Here is a 19,251-nt window from a genome sequence, read left to right on the forward strand (position 1 = left end):
CGTTAAAAAATTAAAAACTAAACTTTCACATTTGACCTGTAAACAAACATTTAAAGGTTAATAAAATGGCAAAAAATGCTCTAGTAATATGAACACAGAAAAGAAATAATTTCCCAACAGCTTTGATTATAACAGTCAGAAAGCATTTTAACAGCAATACAAAAAAGTCAATAAAGTCACACAGCATGAAATAAATGTAAATTCATTATGGTTTAGAATTGCAGAGTCTACACGAGTTACAAATTCAAGAGATAACTGAATTGTGTAAATGTGATGACTTTTATTTTGGAAAGTAAATTGTCTTTTTTTGTCAACACAGAAACACAGTCGTCCAATGTTGTTTGAAGCTTCACTAATCCGGATGAAGCAGTTCTATCGCTTTCCTTTGATTCGACAAACGGAGCGGAAATCCCGCCCACCTCGCTTTTCTATTGGATAACCTGGGATCATTTTGCTGTTGGTCCAATGACAGTTTACAATGTGGAACGCAGCGTTGACCTCCCCCCGGATTCACCTCTAGTGCGAAGCCATGTTTCGTTCTTTGAGACGCGTTCAGCAGTTAAACTGCAACTTCGCTGCTTTGCAAAGACAAGGAATCATCTCTTACCGCCTGATCTGCACGTCCAGGATGGCCTCTTCAGAGTACAGGATCGAGCGGGACACGTTTGGCGAGCTCAAGGTCCCAGCTGACAAGTACTACGGCGCCCAGACTGTCAGATCCACCATGAACTTCAAGATAGGAGGACCAAGTGAGAGAATGCCAGTCCAAGTGATCAAGGCCTTCGGTGTTCTGAAGAGAGCAGCTGCTGAGGTGAACAAGGAGTACGGCCTCAACCCTAAGCTGGCCGATGCAATCATCCAGGCTGCAGACGAGGTATCGGCTGGTAAACTGGACGATCATTTCCCCCTGGTCGTGTGGCAAACTGGGTCAGGCACTCAGACCAACATGAACGTCAACGAGGTGATCAGCAACAGAGCCATTGAGATCTTGGGAGGACAGCTGGGCTCTAAAGATCCCGTCCACCCCAACGACCACGTCAACAAAAGCCAGAGCTCCAACGACACCTTCCCCACTGCCATGCACATCGCCGCAGCCACGGAGGTCCACCAGGTTCTGCTGCCGGGCCTGCAGACGCTCCACGACGCTCTGGCTGCCAAGGCTGACGAGTTCAAAGATATCATCAAGATTGGGCGCACGCACACTCAGGATGCTGTGCCCCTGTCCCTAGGACAGGAGTTCAGTGGCTACGTCCAGCAGGTGAAGTACAGTATAGAGCGAGTGAAGGCCGCCATGCCCAGGGTGTACGAGCTGGCAGCAGGAGGCACCGCCGTGGGCACGGGACTGAACACGCGCATTGGTTTTGCTGAGAAAGTAGCTTCCACTGTGTCTTCTCTCACTGGCCTGCCTTTCGTCACCGCCCCCAACAAATTTGAAGCGCTGGCAGCCCACGATGCCCTGGTGGAGCTGAGTGGAGCGCTGAACACCGTGGCGGTCAGCATGATGAAGATCGCCAACGACGTTCGCTTCCTGGGTTCGGGCCCCCGCTCTGGCCTGGGGGAGCTCATCCTCCCAGAGAATGAGCCCGGGAGCAGCATCATGCCGGGCAAGGTGAACCCGACCCAGTGTGAGGCCATGACCATGGTCGCAGCCCAGGTGATGGGAAACCACGTCGCAGTCACCATCGGAGGGAGCAACGGACACTTTGAGCTCAACGTCTTCAAACCCATGATGATTAAGAATGTGCTGAACTCTGCACGGCTGCTGGGCGACGCGTCCGTCTCTTTTACGAACAACTGCGTGGTGGGCATCCAGGCCAACACCGAGAGAATCAACAAGCTCATGAATGAGTCTCTAATGCTGGTCACTGCACTGAACCCACACATCGGTTACGACAAAGCTGCCGCGATCGCCAAGACGGCCCACAAAAAGGGTTCAACTCTTAAGGCTGTGGCCGTGGAGCTGGGATACCTGACTGAGGAGCAGTTTGACCAGTGGGTGAAGCCGAGTGACATGCTGGGGCCAAAGTGAACTGTCGCAACACCAGAAATGCTAAAATACAATGAAAATACCCCGTCAGTGTGAGAGGGTATTTTCTTTGAAATGAGAACTGAATATTGAAACTTTGCTTTGAATCCTGACATCTCTGATCTCAATAAATGAGAATCCGTTATTCTACTTACAAAGCCTCTTGGTCTGGTTTAAATGTTAGTGTTTAACATGTCTCATAACATATGCATGTGTGAATACATATGTTACTGCACAGCACAATCACTACATATTTTCCCCTAAAGAGTGAAATGAGTATTTGCATATAAACATGTTGGTTTTGCTATTTAAAGAGTCACATTTATGTTTCATGTAGCTTTAACTGAAACCTTTGTCATTTAACATGTTTACATTGTGCCATTTCAAAACCTCAAGGACCTCTCTAGCGTGTTCTGGTTTGTAGCATGTGTGCAATTTGTGCAATCTTCCACTACAATGGATCATATGAATTAAAAAGCAAGTGTATTCTGATAGACAGTTTTATACATTTTATTACATACATATTTTACAATGGAAATAAAAGAATGATAATGTACACAAATCTTTATTGAATACAACGAATCAACATAAATCTAAGTCAACACATTTAGGATAAAATATGAGCGAGTAACAAATATTTTCGAAATGCAACATGTGAAAGATTTGTACATGCAGTGTACAAGAAAAAAGTAAACAATCGCTCCACTTTTATTTGGTCCAGCTGACCTTGGGAATATCGTAATGTTCTGTCAGGTTGTCCAGGTGACGATTGAAATCCTGGGAGGCCAAATGACAGAAGATTATTATAATAAATCTGTTTATTATTACTGGTCTTTGTCTAAAAAAAAAAAAAGGTAAAAAAAAAACACACAAAGACAAGAGGAATCTGAAGAGCAATCAAATAAGATGCACAATAAACAGCAGCGGTTTATAATGCAGTAGACGTTATTGTAGAGTCTGACAGGACTTACCTCCACTCTGTGTTTGTGTGTCTTTGATGCCTTGTTCAAAATCCTCTCCATTTGCTGTCAGAAAACAGATAAACAATTAGTGCAAAGCAATAACAATTGCACCGTAGCACTTACCCCTGTCTGGTCTATTACATACCACTGCTAACTACCAGTTACATTCAAATAACTTTGATCTTGGCCTTACTGTGAAACCAGAAACCAGTCAAAGTTCTGACAATATCACCAATAACATCAACCTGCTGCAATTTTATTATTTTATTGCCCTTTAGTTTAGGCACTAGACAGCAGATCAGCTTGCCCCCCATGTCTGTGCTTCATATGCTCCACAGTGCACAAGGTTACAATATCAACCATTTCAAACAAATCCTGTCCTTTTACTGGAAATAGATTGATAAACCTTGCCATTATATAATGGGATGTTTAATAAGCTAAGAACTACAAACATTATTAACTTTACTGCTGTGCTAACACAGTTAATGATCTACTACGCATGTATGTATGAACTTTGTTCCACTGCTGGTTATGAGGCAAGCTTCAATTCATATGTGCAGTCATGGGAAAAAATAATGGAAATTAGTTTGTATTTTTTAATCCAACTGGTTCCTCCATTAATAATTCCACACTCATATTGTATAGTGGCTTGGGTCAACTTTTGAGGTAGAAGTCGTGGAAACTCAGCGGAGGCCAGGGCTTTAATCAGTAGTTCAGTAATCTGGGGTGATGGCTTAGATTTGCCCTGCTCCTCACATTACTTCATCTTACCCTCTTCTCCTGCATCTTGTCGAAGGCCATTTGTGCTGGTGTCCTTTTGTCAATGTACGTTTTCTTAGTTGTCACCTCCTCGTCGTTTTGACTGGTCACAACCTGCTCCAGGCGATGCTTGCTCTCTTTATCCTTCTTCTTTTTCCTGTGTCATATAAATGTAGTAGTTTAGTTGAAGTCACTGTTAAGACAGACGACACAGGCTCAGGACAAGGCCTTGATGACATAGAAAACTTTAATTACTCACTGTGTAATGTGGTTGTGTTCTAACTTATTTAAACACACACTGTAAAATTTGTTTACGAAAGTAGTTACTGTACATTGGTCGTATGCTAACATGCAGCCAAAGAACGCCAGCGCCTCTTGTGACTCCGGTGATGTGCTACTTCAAAATGATTACTTCATAGTGAATTACTAGAATACATATGTATATGAATAGCAATGTGTATAGATATTATCATATCATAAACATATATTATTATCTGGTACGTGTTTTGTTTATCTGTTAGCAAAATGGCTAACAATAGCCCTACACAATTACAATTAGCTAAGGCCTTTCTCAATTGCAACAGGCTAACTTACAGTGTGATTGACCACTTAAATTGGCACTCTTCGAAATGTCCTACTTACTTTTTTCCTGCTGAAACGCTGCCTACGCCTTTTAACTTCAAGGCACTCTTCTGGACGGTGGCGTAGTCAGACATGTTCGAGAAATTCTTCGTCTTCTTCCTCTTGGCGTTTATTGGCGGATGACAAATAACATGAGTGCACTAGCGCCCCCTAGAACGTTGGGGTGTGGATTTTCCTTCTTCATTTTGACGTTTTATGATGGTCAGCAAACTTTAATTGTAGATTACCCACACCTACTGTAGATGAAAACTAACCTAGCTCTCACCCTCCCTTTTCTATCTAAAATAATCTATGGGGTATAAAATCTAGTCGAGTGGCACTTGACTGAAAATATACATCTTAGTGTTATGCAGAAGTTAGATAAATTACTGTTTTTTTGCCATTCAAAATGACAAAATAAAAAACGTTTGGGTACATGTTTGCTACACTAACAAAACAAATTGAAGCGGCCTGTTGCTATGGGTCCTCCTGTACAACAGAGGGGGCGATAGATTCTATTTTGCACAGCCGAAGAAGAAGAAAACGGAAGTGGAAATATGAATGTCAAACTGTAGCATGGTGAGCTGCGCTCTTCAGTTGAAATGTCGGGGTTTTGTTTATTCAGGATAGTAACATCGGCAGAATGCATCACAACCAAGTATACAGCAGCGCTCTGCAGGACGGGCGTCCTCACTAGAGTACAGGTGTGCGGATATGCGAAGAAAGTTGGTAAGTCATTTACCGCACAATACCATCTCGAGGCTAGCCATTTATGGTGAACAGTCCGTGTTTAGGAAACCGATTATCAGTTTTTATGAAGTTTGTGGTACTGTTGATTGGCTTTGCTTTCTAATGTTCGTAGAGTTTTTGGTCATATTACAATGCAAGTTTTGCTTTTGTTTTTAGTTCAGGTCATTGATGGTAAAAGTACATCTCCATTCTGATATTACGCTCAAAGCTGTCTGTTCTCATCCCATAGTGGCAAAAGGAAAAGGTAAAGGTATGACCAAAGACGAGCTTAAAGGTCCGGAGGTGTGTAAAGACCCCGTGAAGCTCACGTCTTATGCAGTAGGAGCCAATATCTTCAAGCAAGGAGAAGACCCCAAACTAAAGCCTACAGAGGAATACCCAGAGTGGTGAGAGCTCATACAGTCTTACTGGTATTTCTAGCGTTTTCCTTTCTGCTGAGTTTTACACACTAATTGCCATGTTTCAAATTGTGTTTTTACCCTTTGCTCAGGTTGTTCCAGTTGAACCTGGGACCAGCCAAAAAGCTTCATGAGCTGGACCCAGAAACCTGGGAGTACTGGAAGTGTCTGAAGAAGGAAAACATGTGGCGTTTCAACAGACTAAACAAAGGAAAGAAGTTTTAGGCCTTCAGTCTTTCTAACAGTGTCTACGTTCCTGGATGGCGATGAACTTCAGACGTTGTGGAATGAATTGCTATGATATTGACATGATGCAGGTCAGAAGACAATGTTGAGGAATAAAACATTGTTGAAATAAATTTTGTAATTTATCCAGCCAGCTGTTTGAAAGTATTCTCTGGGTACAAAATGTAGAGGAAACTTTGCAGCCTATAGTACACTACTGAGAAAAACTCAATTGATTGTGCTCATCTTTTTTATGGCTTCATATCAATATTAATAGTTCACTGTTGGTTCTTCCACAAGTTATGTTCCGTTTTTTCAATAAATAAACATTGTTTATTGACCAGTGACCATAGGCCTTAGTTATACTATAAATGCTGCAATAATATTTCACAAATGACGTAATAATGAAAACATTCTGTAAAGTGATGGAACAGGTTGGGTTGCCAGGTTGGTAAAAGATAAAACTTTCTCCACTGGTCACTAAGGCAAACGGTGGCGTTTCCATAGCAACGCTACATGCAAATATCCGAGCCTACGGGGCATGGCAGAAATGAGGAACAGAAATGAGAAGCGAATGAGGAACAAAATCACGTAATGTTGGAAGAAGACGGACGGTGAATTGCATAAGACGTGTGACATTTTGCTGAACGAGGTTTCGCTACTTTTGGGTCAGACTCCAAAACGTACGTCGAACTCGGTAAGACTAACGTTTTTCTGAAAGGATTCGGTAAAACGTGTCAAGAAATTAATGGCGGAAGTGACAGCGCACTCCCCGGCCGATCTCTTGACGCGTAGTTTGGTCTAAATACAATTAACGGATTCTCATTTCCGCGCCAGGGTGAATTACAGTCCGCCAGTGTTGAGTGACAGGCGGATTTACTGTGGGAAAACCCGGGGTCGTGTTTACCCCCTGTGAGCTCCGTGAACGTATCCAGCCGATAACTCTGTGACGGGGCCGGACTGAGTCTAGCTTCGTCTCTGTCCGGCAGGTAGCTGGATTTGTCAGTGGCGGAGGAGCACACGATGAGCGTCGGTAGCCTGGGCGAAGAAGCCCTGAACAGGCTGTCGGTGATGTTGGACAACGCCACCTGTGGATGGAGGCAGCTGGCCAGCATGACGTCCGAGCAGCCGAAATTCCGCTGCAGGTGGGACCGCGAAGGCATCACGATGATGAACTAACAGCTCGACTCGTTTGAGCTAAATTTGTATCAATTATAATGACTAATTCAAACCTTCACATTGTATCTTGTGATATAACTATTATCTTTAATATGTATTATGCATGTTAAACAGACTCTCCATGTTTATTATGGCTACCTCTACTAACACTGCACATTGAACGCCTTCCTGCAGTGAAAACGAGCTCACCAGCTGCTCACTCCAGGTGTTGAAGCCTCAAGGCAGCTCTGGACGCACTCTCCTGGCTTGGCTGGCCGAACGATCCTGTTCTGTGGACTTTCTGCTCCACTGTCTGAGGAAGATGGATCACCAGGAAGCTGTGCAGTACCTCACCGCTGGTAGTAATGCTGCAAATACGATGCGTGCATCAGATATATTTCCTCCTCAATTACAGTATAATATCATTTATTGGTGTGTTGTGGAAGTGAGAAACCAACCTGCTCCTTTGATGCGTCGTGTCTCCTGTCTGTGTTCGTCCTACGTGTCTGGTAGTGGCCGAGGGCATTCAGATCGTTGTGCAGCCACAGTCCCAACAGGCCGTGCTGGGAGGCAGGCTGGTGTTGACCTGCAGAGCCGCTGGTCCACCTGGACTCAGCTATCAGTGGTTTAAAAGCAAAGAGGAGGTTGGTCCGTGATAGGACTACATTAATATAAAAGTATTGTAATTGTTAATTTGTGCTCAAACCCTGCTTTATGTTATTTCCTTGTTGTAGATTTTGGATGAGACTGGGAGTACGCCAGAGCTGGTTCTCTGTCCACTGGTTCCAGTTCACCAGGGTCACTACATCTGCAGGGTCAACCTTGGAGAAAACTGCGTCTTCTCCCAGTGGGCTCGTGTGAGCTTAGTTGATTCTTCAGCTTCTAGTCCAGGTGCTGCTTTCTTCCTTCCGTCCTTGGTTTCATTTGATCCCACGACGCATGATGCTGAATCTTCCTCTGCCACCCAAGGCTGGAGCACCAGCCTGTTCCCAGGCTCAGTGAGCGGGCTGCGTATCACCCATCAGCCGGAGCCCCAGACGGTTGCCGAGGGCGACACTCTGTCGCTCAGATGCAACGCAGAGGCCAATCCTCCCGCTCGGTATGAGTGGTACCACAACAAGCTGGCCATGCCACAACACAAGACTCCTTCACTCAAGGTCATTTCCTGCTGTGAACCTCTCAACCAAGACAATAAATATAAAGCTATTCAATTAAATTGATATTATTAACACTGTTGTTCTTCGATGCTCACCACTGGATTAATTTAACAACATCTGTAACATTTCGGTCAAAACATACTTCACTAGTAACTTGGTGTTTGTGTAGCTGATATTATGTCTTGTTGATAGTGGTATTTTGATATTATGTTGTGTACTCTGCAGATTCCATGTGTGACCACAGCAAACAGAGGACAGTACAGATGCAAGGTGTTTAATTTGTATCATACGGCTTGGAGTGATACAGTAAAGGTCACCATAGGTAAGATCCACAAGCACCGGCTTAACATTAAATGTGCACTGTCTCCTATTCCTCTGATGTTAAACCTGCCGTCACATTTTTCTGCATGCTCGACTTGTCTGCTCTTTTTTTGCTGACCTTTCACGTCCACTGCTGGTTCACTTAGGTTGCCTGTAATATAATGGGATTGAATGCTATGTCTTTAGTGCCTGCACTGATTGTTGCTGCTGTTGCTTTTCAGACGCCTCAAACTTACACGAAGCTTGCCTTATTCCTGTAAGCTGTTTATTCTGCTCTCTCCTGTTTTGGTTTTACTTTATGGTTTCATAAACACAGTGTGTAGTTAATATCTACCTGGTCTCACTTTGATGCAGGCCCTAGTTCCATTGCCTATGCTTCCTGGGTTGAAGTTGATGATGGACGAGGTATAGTTTGATTTCTAATAAAATTATTAAATGTATATAGCATAATATCACAGTTCCCCTATCTGGAACACTTGTATACACAATTGTTTCTTTTTTTGTCCGTGCATCAATTAAATGGCAGTAATGTGAGATAAATCAGATTTTTTTTATTGCTCACAGAGGAAGCCCACAGTTCAACCACCAGTTCAGAAGTACACACACGAAAAGAGATGCCTGATAATCCACTGCCTGATACGAGATTCTATGGTGAGTCACCACACATGATCTGTTGTCCAGGATATATATATATATATATATAACAGGCATGTTAGAAGATTACATGTATGTAGGCTAGTAGGTATTTAATTGATACTATGTGTCTACAGCCACAGACAAAGTTGCTCTTCTGATCGGCAACATGAACTACCTCTACCACACTCAGCTGTGCGCTCCCATCGCAGACGTCTATGAGTTGACTAACCTTCTCAGACAGATGGACTTCAAGGTGGTTTCCCTCCTTGACCTCAACTGGCAGGAGATGCACAGCGCTGTTACTGAGTTCCTATTGCTGCTTGACAAAGGAGTCTATGGTTAGTTTCCTGTCATCCTGTGCAACATGCTCATTTTCACTGTCGAAACATCACAGGCTCATGCTGCAGTGTAGTACTTAAGAAAAGAGGTTTAAACTAAATTAAATACAGCGAAACACTAAAACAGAACAAAAATGTATATCATGATTTTAGTAGCATGGCAGTTTTTACTATGCCTGGAAATTAATAGTCTTTCTTTGACCTACTTTTTATAGGCTTGCTTTACTTTGCTGGTCATGGTTATGAGAATTATGGTAACAGCTTCATGGTTCCCATCGATGCGCCGACTTCCTACACGTCAGATCACTGTTTGTGTGTTCAGCATATACTCACTAGGATGCAGGAGAAACAGACCGGGCTCAACGTGTTCCTGCTGGACATGTGTCGCAAAAAGTACTGTATAAATATTCATCTAAACAAAGGGATTGATTATATATTTAGAACATGTAAATAAAACTTGAGCGTTCATTATCTGATTCGTGATGATGCTATAATCTGTTTTTTTTTTTTTTAGAAATCCAAATGATGACATCATTGTACAACCAGGACTGCTGAAGGTGACAGCAAACATAGTTTTTGGTTATGCCACGTAAGTTTCCAATCCGCTGAAACTTTTCTAACTATGTTCATATGAAATGTTTAATCTGATACATGGATGAATTACATGCCTTCGTATGTGTTTAGATGCGTAGATGCAGAAGCATATGAAGTAAAGAGAGAAGACGTGTCCAACGGCATTTTTATAAATTTCCTCAAAAAGAGGGTTTGTGAAGATGAAAAGGTCACAGTCATGCTCGACAGAGTGGCTGAAGGTTTGTAGACATCACATAGTACCACAGTTAATCTATTATAAAAACAAATAGTAAGCTGTTTATAATTTACTGCTGAATCACTCAGTAGCAGACTTTGATTCAGAGGTTGTTCACTCCTTCCAGACATGGGTCGCTGTGCGATCACACAGGGGAGGCAGGCCCTGGAGCTCCGCAGTAACCTGTGTGAACGCCGCTCTCTCACAGATCAAATACAGCCCTCTGAATGCTCCGCCTCCTACTCGGCTCGCAACCTGCAGTGGGCGGTCGCTCATGGTATGCTGTTCACCTAGGTCATTGCTATGTTATGGCATTTATAACCTAATTGAAAAGCCTTTCTTCGTAGTCCTACCTAGGAGCCATCGCCTACGGTTTGACTGTGGTGTGGTGGTTCAACTTGGGTTCGCCGCTGAGTTCTCCAACATCATGGTTATCTACACTCGGATACTTGAGAAGCCCAAAGAAATAGTTTCCTGCACTGCTCAGCTTACGGACTTCCCTGAGGTTTGTTTGATAAGGATGTGGAGTGAAGTTTTAGACAATAAGTTACTAAGATGTTAATTTGTTCACATCTGTGAACTAGTCTTACATTATAACAATACAATACAATGATACATTGAATGTGAATGATTCTTTGGCAGGACGTCGACATTGATTTAAAGAAGACCAACCAGGAAACACTGCTTGAAGCAGGCAGTTTATTATTGTTTAGAGAAAATCTTCCTTCACCCGAGGACCCCAGTCTCTACACACGCATCTGCCGCCTGCAGAGTCTCAAGGTTAGAAGTTTGTCATTGTTTTTTATTTACATTATATATATTCACACTAATGTTTATCTTTTTATTGCTTAAATTGATATAAATACTTTCTGCTCTTAACTGTCTCCACAGAGGGAGCTCAAATTCATCGTCTGTCTTCATTACTCCTATTCCAACATGGATGAAGAAGTAGAAGAGAGGCAGTCAGTAACTGTTGGAAAACCTCTGGTCTCCAAACTCAACCTCCATGAACCACGACTGCCTCCATCTGCCTCCTCATCCCTCACTCTCGACTCGTTCAGCGTACCAGAGTGCCCCTATTCCACAGATGGCTTCACCTCTGTAGGCTCGACCTCAAACACATGGTCTAATGCTGAGAGAGAGGTTTCCACCACTGATTTCCCATCTTCCACCAAAGGTGTCAGTATACCCGAGGAAACTGACTGTCCTGACTTATTTGACGCCCCTCAACCTCTTGTTGTCAGCACAAGTTTGTCCCTCAACCAAGTAAATGACTCCAGTTACAAATTTAGTGATATGTACAATTTTCACTCTTACTAGGCAAGTAGAATGTTAGGTTCACTATTACACACTAATAAACCAGCAGGAGGCCTACACCATACAAAAGGTTGAAATGGGGGGAAAAGCTTGTAAATTTAACATTTCATTAAAAATGACCATGGTCTACATTGTCCATTTAGTCATGATTGTTTGGTGCCCATTAAGTAATGTCAAAGTTCTCAAAGTGGATTGATCATAATGCATTACAGTTATTATTGCACTGCAGATTAATGTCCTGTTTGTAAAAGGTAAAAAAATTACTGTATTTAAATTCTATATTACGGTTATTACTTATATTTAGTTGGGGTGTATGTGTACAATAGTAAATGTTTCCCATGTACTTTTTAAATAAAGATAAGTTTCCATGTGCTTGTCCCTGCGCTATAACTCTACTGCGCATGCGTTTCTGACGTCACTGTCTCGCAACGGTCTCCATTTTGCAGTAGTGCACGCAAAGCGGTTTCCCCTTAATCGTGGTGCATTATCAGTAAATAAAGTGCACAAACGAAGAGCATTTTGCCGTAGAGGTACTTCCACGGACTGAAGCAATGGCTGACCCATCAGCAGACGTGGAGCTTCCGCAGGGCGCAGAGGTCCGCAAGCTGTCGGAGCTGAGGGTTATCGATCTGAAGGCCGAGCTGAAGAAACGAAACCTCGACACGACGGGTGTCAAGAGTGTTCTGTCCGAGCGTCTGAAGAAGGTTTTATTATTCTGCTACTTTCCATAAAATGTTAATTTGGCATGTTTTGCATTTCTGTGTAGCTTTATGATCATATAGTTAAATATATTATTATGTGAGCTAGATGACTAGCTTAGGAAACCCATTGACGTGACATATGTGCTAACTGTGACCATTAGCTTAGCTGCGTGTGCACTTGTTTGCGTTCACATTTTGTTTAATTTCCATTAACTTATTTGACTGTCATGTTTTTTGCATTCTGTACAAATAGGCAATTGAGGAAGAGGGCGGAAATCCGGATGAGATTATCGTTGCACCAGATTCTACCCCCAAAAAAGTCAGCGTGACGCCCAAGCGCGCAGCTAAAGGTTTGTATAAGATGCACCAAACCCTCAGACACATGGTCGGCCACAGTCCTGTCTGTCCCCATAACGCAATTATAGGCCTGGGTCCTGCTAGTGAAAATTCACATGAACATGAGTTTTAAGTGCCATCGGACTCTATCAACTTATCTCAAGCTTTGCAGATACCAGACAAGAAATTGAAGAAAGAGAGGACAGCACCATGGAGGAGGATTCCCATGACGGACATGTGAGTTTTTAGAGAGATAAACTGGTTTCACATGTTTAATTGCTGCAAAAATTGTACATCTTGTATTCAACTTAAACCCACTCTTTAGGAGGAACCTCAGGAGGATCACGAGAACATGCAGGAGATGGACATACTTGACATGAACATCCTCGACGAAACTGAAAATGACAATGGATTTTCAGCGGAGAATGATGATGAAATGGATAATTTTCAACAGGACGAAGATGAGTTGTTGAATGATGAGCACGATAGTGGGGCTTTGGAGTCAGAAGATATATCTAAATATTCAGAGGTAATGGACGAGCATTGCAGTCTGTCTGCTCAGATTGTCTGCTAAATCTTTATAGGAGTCTGCATGTTACTAACTCGGTTAATTAATATGTTGTAACAGATGGACGAGTTTGAGATGCCAGAAAAGGAGGAATGTTCAACACCTTCGGCCGTCAATATGGTACGTTCCATCACTAATGAATATATTATTCAAAGCTTTAATGTTGTTTTAAATTCTTTCTTGGTTCTTAAAGACATTGTGTGTGTGTGTGTGTGTGTGTGTGTGTGTGTGTGTTTATTTCCTTTAGGTTCAGGATCCAGATGCTGACGATGTCAAAGAAGAAACAGGTACTGTAGAAAACGGTTCATATAAAGATGGAGACATCTTTTTACGGCGTTGCTCCTGGAATGCAAACACTCTAATTAGGTAGAGAGACTGGAAGCCCAAAGGAAATTGCTGGCTTTGTGTTGAAGTTTGTTTAACCTCAGTGGTCGAGTTACCAAGTGACTAGGATGTTCTTCTAGTAGGGGTTGACAAATTGATGCTCATTGTCAGCAATTCTAGTTCATGGCCAGGGAGCTGTTCTAGGTGAATGCCGTGTTTCTAGGTTGCCACATAAAGATCAAAGACAAAGATATATCAAGACTCATCGACTGTTAAGACTTTGTTACACACCAAGGAGTCGTTTGGACGTGAGCCTACTGGACGCGAGTTAAAGTTCTGGTCAATGCAAAAGGACACAGGAAATGTCAATGGCTGAAAGAAGATGGACTCCATTGAGGCTATACCACTGGACTGCTGATCTTGTAGCTTTCTTCTCCACGGAACTCTTTGTCTGCTTTGGATCAGGTGAACTGAATGAAGTGGTTCGGATCAGGTGAACTGAATGAAGTGGTTCAACTTGAGAAATGAGAAGTGTTAGTTGCACTAGTGGCTTGGTTGTTCTCCAGCCTTTGGGTTATTTTCCAGTCTCTCTCTAGGGTCTACATCTTGGTTGTAATTCATAGTTCTAAGAGCACAGGCCAGTGGTCATGACGTTCCTAATCCAGACCTTGCCAGTTCCTCGTTAACCATTGCTGTGTTTCAGAAGTGATTAAACTATGTGCCATTCTATTCCTGTTAAATCCGTAGAAAATGACAAAGTAGCCGGGTCTTGTTTATCTGAGCCACTTAATGAAGATCATGACCAGAGCCACGAGACGAGTCCTGAAGAAGAGCAAGCTGCCACCACCGAAGGGGAGGACAGTGTGTCCGACAAGCCTGCCTCTGGAGATTTGGAGAAGGACAAAGATGTTGTGGAGACTGACACCAAAGAGGTTGGGGACACAGTCCCAGAAGAGACATTTGACGCTGAAAACAAAAGCTCGCAGGCTGTTAGTGTAAGCGAACAGGGCGCCGTGGGTGAAACTGTTGATTCAGAAATGGGGTCTAAGAAGGGTGAGGAGGAAGAGAAGACGGAAGAAAGTGCTGCTGCGGATTCAGCTTCGACAGTGAAAGGGTCCTCCTCTGTAGAGGGCGATGATCAGAAAAAGAGGTTTGTTGCTTTCTGTCTACTAGAAACCAAAATGGCTTTCTGTTGCATTGGCTCCTTTGTGCTAGAAAAATTTGGATGCTCTTTTGGAGGTAAACACGTTCTGTGCATTTGTCTATTTTCATTTGTCATTTCTTTACCGTCACCTATTTCACTTTATTGCCCATTAACATGCAATACATTGGGAATGTCTTTGGGTGTAATTCCATGTATTCACTTAAAGCACTACACTGCGGAACAAGATGGGCTAACCGCTGTCAGAAACACGAGTACAGCTATGTGAGCAGAGATTCCAGGTGTTCTCACTGCTTTAAGTTTAAAGTTTGTTCTCTTTTCTTTTCTAGCTCTGAGGAGAAAGATGACAAGGCCGACTCAAAAGATGAAAAGGGTAACCTAACGTTTTTCTTTCCTCTAATGATCTTTGGCATTTAGCGACTATGCGCTTATTTATCTGTTTTGTGTCTGCGTAGCCGTTGGAGGTGGCGCCGCAGCAAGCAGTAGCCGGAATCTCTGGGTCAGTGGCCTCTCCTCTACAACCAGAGCGACTGATCTGAAAACCCTCTTCAGCAAATATGGCAAGGTCAGTCTAGGTGGCCACTAGGTCTAGACTGTACATATAATATCTATTGAATCTTAACTCGGTTATTTAGTGTTTCCCCTTGTTCCCTACTGATATCTATCGCCCTTCTTCTATCTGTCTATTCTGTGTAGGTCATTGGAGCAAAGGTGGTGACCAATGCCAAAAGCCCCGGAGCTCGGTGCTATGGCTTTGTGACTATGTCCTGCACTGACGAGGCCACTAAGTGTATCAGCCACCTTCACAGGACTGAGCTGCATGGGAGGATGATCTCTGTGGAGCGGGTATGTGTGAGATGAAGACTGTACTTCATACTAGTGCATTTATTGGTTCTGCATGATTAATGTTAAGGTTTTTCGTATTGATGAGGTTGCTCAACATAACTGAAAACACCATCAGAGACATGGTAAGGCACAGAAATAGACTAAAGGTCTTACATTTGATTTAGAATAACACTGCATGTACGAATAGGAAGAAATGTTAGTAGGCAGCTGTGATGCGTGCATCCCCATAAAATAAGTTGATTAGAGTCAATTTTGTATTTTTATTTCTGTTGTTGGACTTTCAGCATTGTTTAGCTCCTTTTAGTAAATGTGTTTCTGTTTGAAATGCATAGGCTAAAAATGAGCCCGCCGGGAAGAAGCCAGCCGACAAGACCGATGCCAAGAAAACCTGTGGGGACAGGAGAAATTCCTCTGACTCCAAGTAAGACCATTTTCCACAAGATGCCACGTTTTGTAAGTATTTGTTGATTGGCCATTAATAGACCTTATATTTATTATTTCTGAAGGGCTGATGGAAAGGATGAAAAGTCTGAAGAAGGAAAGGATGGTAAAGGTGAGACATGTGGCTTTATTTCCAGCTTGTGCGTATGATAAAAGCTGCCTCTGTGATATATACTGCCTGTGTGTTTAATCTTACTTTTCTTATATTTCCTTTTCCCAGCACAAGATGAGAGGACTGTAGTTATGGACAAATCCAAGGGGGAGCCTGTCATTAGTGTCAAAACTAAAAGCAAGGAACGAGTAAGTATGCTTGTGTAGTAATAATCGATTTGCCATAAACATAAGGTTAAATACACTTTACCCCTAAATGATTTAATGTTCTTTCTCTTTCCCACTTTTCTCGCTCCAGAGCAGTAAGAGTCGAGAACGCAAGTCATCCAGCAAAGAGGCAAAAGACATTCTGTCATTTGATCAGATCAAGGAGCAGCGAGAACGTGAGAGACAGAGACAGCGAGAGCGGGAGATCAGAGAAGTTGAACGACGCAGATACACGTAAGAGTCATGTCACTGGAACTAAACTGATGTCCAACCATTTCAAGCTTTATTACCTTTAATGCGTGATATTCTTTTAACCGGTTGTATAGGCTAGTACATCAGTGTTTTACAGGACCTGGCATCAGTTCTCTGATTTTAGAAAGGTTTTGGATTTTTCTTAGATGATCATATTCATTGGTGCTTTCAGGGACCGTGACAACCGCCCAGATCGAGAGAGAGAGCGAATCCGTCTGTTCAGGGAGAAAGAAGAAAGGAAGCACCTGATGCGCAAGAGACACTGGCTGGAGGTACAAGAAGTTTACACTCTGACAGGGACTTCTGCAGTGTAATGTACATGCACAGCTTTAACAAACTTACATCCACAGTGCAGTTTTTCCCGTTTTCTCATCGGGACTCCTTGGATGATTCTGATAAACATTTAATTTCCTAGACGGAGAAGCGGCGTCTCGATGCAGACCGTATGGAGCGTCAGTTCTTGGAGCGGGAGCGGATGCGTATAGAGTATGAGAGACGGCGCGAACAAGAGCGGATCATGAAGGAGCGCGAGGAGCTGCGACGGCAGCAGGAGCAGCTGCGCTATGAGCAGGAACGGCGCCCTGTTAAGAGGCCATATGATGTGGACGGCAGGTAAATGTAGAACTGATTTAAAAACAAGGACAAATCTCACTAATGAATGCATAACATTTGGATTTGTTGTCCAGCAGTGGTTTGTTTCAGGCTTCATTAATTGTGGGTATTGTCGTCTGACTCTGCTCAGGAAAGATGATTGGCCTGAAAAGCGAATGACCATGGACGACCGTTACGGCCGTACAGACTTCGGTCGTCAGGAACGTTATCAAGACTTTGACCACCGAGACCGAGCACGTTACCAGGATGACATGATGATGGACAGGAGGGACAATGCTCGTGGCATGGGCTCAGACAGAGATGGTCAGGTAAGAGCGCTCGGATCCTGAGAAATGAATCGTTAAAATGTTCGGAAGCTGCACAAGAGCAACGTGAGAGCGTTTCAACTGTGTGACTTCTTCTTGCAGCATTTCTCAGACAGGTCCGACAGACATGGCAGGGATTCTTGGGGTGGAAGTTATGACAAGCGCATCAACCCCAGGTGAGAATCCCTCAGAGCTTCCTCACTTGCTTAGTTTTGTAATGGAGGCTACAGCATTCTTTTTTGTTTGTTTCAGGGAAGGGGGTCGAGACTGGGACTCTGGACGAAAGATGGAAGGAGACAGACCATGGCAAGGTGTGAATACTGTGTTTATGCCTTCTGTATGACTAGGGTTTATGCTTCGAAGTCATGAAACATGTCCTGTAAGTGCATTTGGTGTTTGACTTTATGTGAATCCAGATCTTTTTAAGAGCGGTGCTTTTCTTTTTACAGGTAGAGACGGTGCGATCCCAGGCCAGAGCCACATGGCACGCGGAGGGATGCAAGGGTGAGTGAGGGAAACCGGCATCTCGCTTAAAGATGAACTTAAACCGCTACCGATGGTTTGAACAGTACAGTTAATTGTCTTCCGTTTTGCAGGCGTGGAGGGTACATGAACACAGGCACTTCTCAGTCTCTCTCTGGGGCCCTGAACAGGCAGAACCAGCTGATGCAGGGCAGCGGGCTGCAGGGTGGGGCTTTTGGCCGACGCTACTGATGCCTATTTGTAGACAGTGAGACTGTTCTGGCTCATATCTCAAAGGACGTGACCACCTTTTCCTACAGCTTGTTTTTTTTACCAGGAATACATTTTGACACTATTCCGATCCACTTTTGTTGAAACCCTTTTTTTTTCTTGTCTTTTTCATTATGTGACGATCTCCCACCTTGTCTGTATCATTCAGTTTTTCCTAACTTGTTACAACATGACTGTCTTCTATATGTGGTGAGGACTCACATCAGAACTCTGTTGTAAATTAATGTTTTATAGATGCTTGAACTGATGGACCTGACCTCTCCACTGATATTTCTCAGTTTGTGTCTGAAGCATTTTAGAAACTTCCCATTGTCAAAGTTGAATTTAATTTGTTCAGAGCTTGACACTACATCTTTTAAACACAGTCTAGAAGCTCTGCCGAGGTAAATGTTTTTATAGTAAAGATCCACCACCTTGTTTTTTTTCTGTTTTTTGTATGTGTATTTGGTTTGTGTGGTTGTTGGATAATGGAAATAAACGCTCATGGAGCATTTGTGTGCACTCGTATGTGATGACATTAAATATGCTTTGTATCACCTCTGTAAACTTATTTCTTCCATTTAGTTTTTTGTGCATATTTTGTTTTTATGTCCTTCTGACAGTTTTTGTTTCAGTACAACACAGGATGGACTAAAGCTCATTTGTAAAAATCCCTGGGTGACCTTGCCACAAAAATAAAATATTTTGAATATTTGGAGTGGTGCTATGGAAAATATGCTCCTTTAGAAATTCTCGTTTAAATACACTTTATTTGGGAACATTTGTGGAACTTAACAACCCAGTTTACATTCATTTGTAATACGCTGATTAAAGGAAGTTATGATTTTGATAGCAAAGGTCAGGAGACAACGTAGAGTCGATGTTGGTTAACTGTGTATCCATCAAGTTCCCCTTTCAGTATTATGATATAAAATGATCTAACTCAAATGTCAGACTTTTATTTATAACTGGCTCCAAGTTCCTTTTGCAAAAGTGCATTTTCTTCTGATTCTGGTGATGACACATGCGGAATGTTACTGACCTCAGGTTTGTGGTTAATGGTCATAATGTCACCTGTGATGTGACGTTTTCATGACATCACACTGAATCCATTCAGAACATTAAACTCCTGACCTAAAACCTGATCTGACAGTGTCCACAAATTATTGTATTTTACA

General features: G+C 42.8%; 5 protein-coding genes across 8 annotated transcripts; 4 read left to right on the forward strand and 1 right to left on the reverse strand.

Annotated features, from left to right (window-relative positions):
* Nucleotides 1–470: 470 nt before the first annotated feature.
* fh (fumarate hydratase) lies at nucleotides 471–2,184 on the forward strand. Its single transcript, XM_029147684.3, has one exon. The coding sequence runs from the start codon at nucleotides 530–532 to the stop codon at nucleotides 2,027–2,029; it is 1,500 nt and encodes a 499-aa protein (XP_029003517.1). The 5' UTR covers nucleotides 471–529; the 3' UTR covers nucleotides 2,030–2,184.
* Nucleotides 2,185–2,520: 336 nt separating this feature from the next.
* On the reverse strand, nucleotides 2,521–4,546 carry fam32a (family with sequence similarity 32 member A). The gene is made up of 4 exons (XM_029147686.3): nucleotides 4,390–4,546; nucleotides 3,760–3,904; nucleotides 2,998–3,051; nucleotides 2,521–2,803 (listed from the first exon to the last, which is right to left on the reverse strand). The coding sequence occupies exons 1-4, from the start codon at nucleotides 4,461–4,463 to the stop codon at nucleotides 2,735–2,737; spliced, it is 342 nt and encodes a 113-aa protein (XP_029003519.1). The 5' UTR covers nucleotides 4,464–4,546; the 3' UTR covers nucleotides 2,521–2,734.
* A 345-nt stretch (nucleotides 4,547–4,891) lies between these two features.
* mrpl54 (mitochondrial ribosomal protein L54) lies at nucleotides 4,892–5,891 on the forward strand. The gene is made up of 3 exons (XM_029147685.3): nucleotides 4,892–5,097; nucleotides 5,348–5,504; nucleotides 5,609–5,891. The coding sequence occupies exons 1-3, from the start codon at nucleotides 4,971–4,973 to the stop codon at nucleotides 5,739–5,741; spliced, it is 417 nt and encodes a 138-aa protein (XP_029003518.1). The 5' UTR covers nucleotides 4,892–4,970; the 3' UTR covers nucleotides 5,742–5,891.
* Nucleotides 5,892–6,225: 334 nt separating this feature from the next.
* Nucleotides 6,226–11,844, forward strand: malt2 (MALT paracaspase 2). 3 transcript variants are annotated; one of them, XM_029147681.3, is made up of 18 exons: nucleotides 6,226–6,438; nucleotides 6,579–6,653; nucleotides 6,731–6,886; nucleotides 7,095–7,258; nucleotides 7,413–7,543; nucleotides 7,634–7,790; nucleotides 7,869–8,056; nucleotides 8,282–8,378; nucleotides 8,732–8,782; nucleotides 8,942–9,028; nucleotides 9,148–9,351; nucleotides 9,567–9,744; nucleotides 9,866–9,940; nucleotides 10,036–10,163; nucleotides 10,287–10,436; nucleotides 10,507–10,664; nucleotides 10,802–10,939; nucleotides 11,051–11,844. In XM_029147681.3, the coding sequence occupies exons 3-18, from the start codon at nucleotides 6,765–6,767 to the stop codon at nucleotides 11,477–11,479; spliced, it is 2,457 nt and encodes an 818-aa protein (XP_029003514.1). In that variant the 5' UTR covers nucleotides 6,226–6,438; nucleotides 6,579–6,653; nucleotides 6,731–6,764; the 3' UTR covers nucleotides 11,480–11,844. The 3 variants fall into 3 exon arrangements, with proteins under 3 accessions (XP_029003514.1, XP_029003516.1, XP_029003513.1); XM_029147683.3 differs by lacking the exon at nucleotides 6,579–6,653 and having other exon boundaries at nucleotides 6,226–6,424; XM_029147680.3 differs by lacking the exon at nucleotides 6,579–6,653 and having other exon boundaries at nucleotides 6,227–6,438.
* Nucleotides 11,845–11,886: 42 nt separating this feature from the next.
* Nucleotides 11,887–18,791, forward strand: safb (scaffold attachment factor B). 2 transcript variants are annotated; one of them, XM_029148018.3, is made up of 21 exons: nucleotides 11,887–12,180; nucleotides 12,431–12,527; nucleotides 12,686–12,750; nucleotides 12,839–13,042; nucleotides 13,142–13,201; nucleotides 13,329–13,368; nucleotides 14,153–14,555; nucleotides 14,897–14,940; nucleotides 15,023–15,132; nucleotides 15,264–15,413; nucleotides 15,746–15,834; nucleotides 15,920–15,966; nucleotides 16,075–16,154; nucleotides 16,264–16,406; nucleotides 16,597–16,696; nucleotides 16,840–17,036; nucleotides 17,167–17,344; nucleotides 17,444–17,517; nucleotides 17,594–17,652; nucleotides 17,791–17,845; nucleotides 17,938–18,791. In XM_029148018.3, the coding sequence occupies exons 1-21, from the start codon at nucleotides 12,028–12,030 to the stop codon at nucleotides 18,053–18,055; spliced, it is 2,466 nt and encodes an 821-aa protein (XP_029003851.1). In that variant the 5' UTR covers nucleotides 11,887–12,027; the 3' UTR covers nucleotides 18,056–18,791. The 2 variants fall into 2 exon arrangements, with proteins under 2 accessions (XP_029003851.1, XP_055364476.1); XM_055508501.1 differs by lacking the exon at nucleotides 11,887–12,180 and having other exon boundaries at nucleotides 12,678–12,750.
* The last annotated feature ends 460 nt before the right edge of the window (nucleotides 18,792–19,251 follow it).

The sequence above is a fragment of the Betta splendens genome, chromosome 4 (genome assembly GCF_900634795.4).
Source record: "Betta splendens chromosome 4, fBetSpl5.4, whole genome shotgun sequence".
Lineage (NCBI taxonomy): Eukaryota > Metazoa > Chordata > Actinopteri > Anabantiformes > Osphronemidae > Betta > Betta splendens.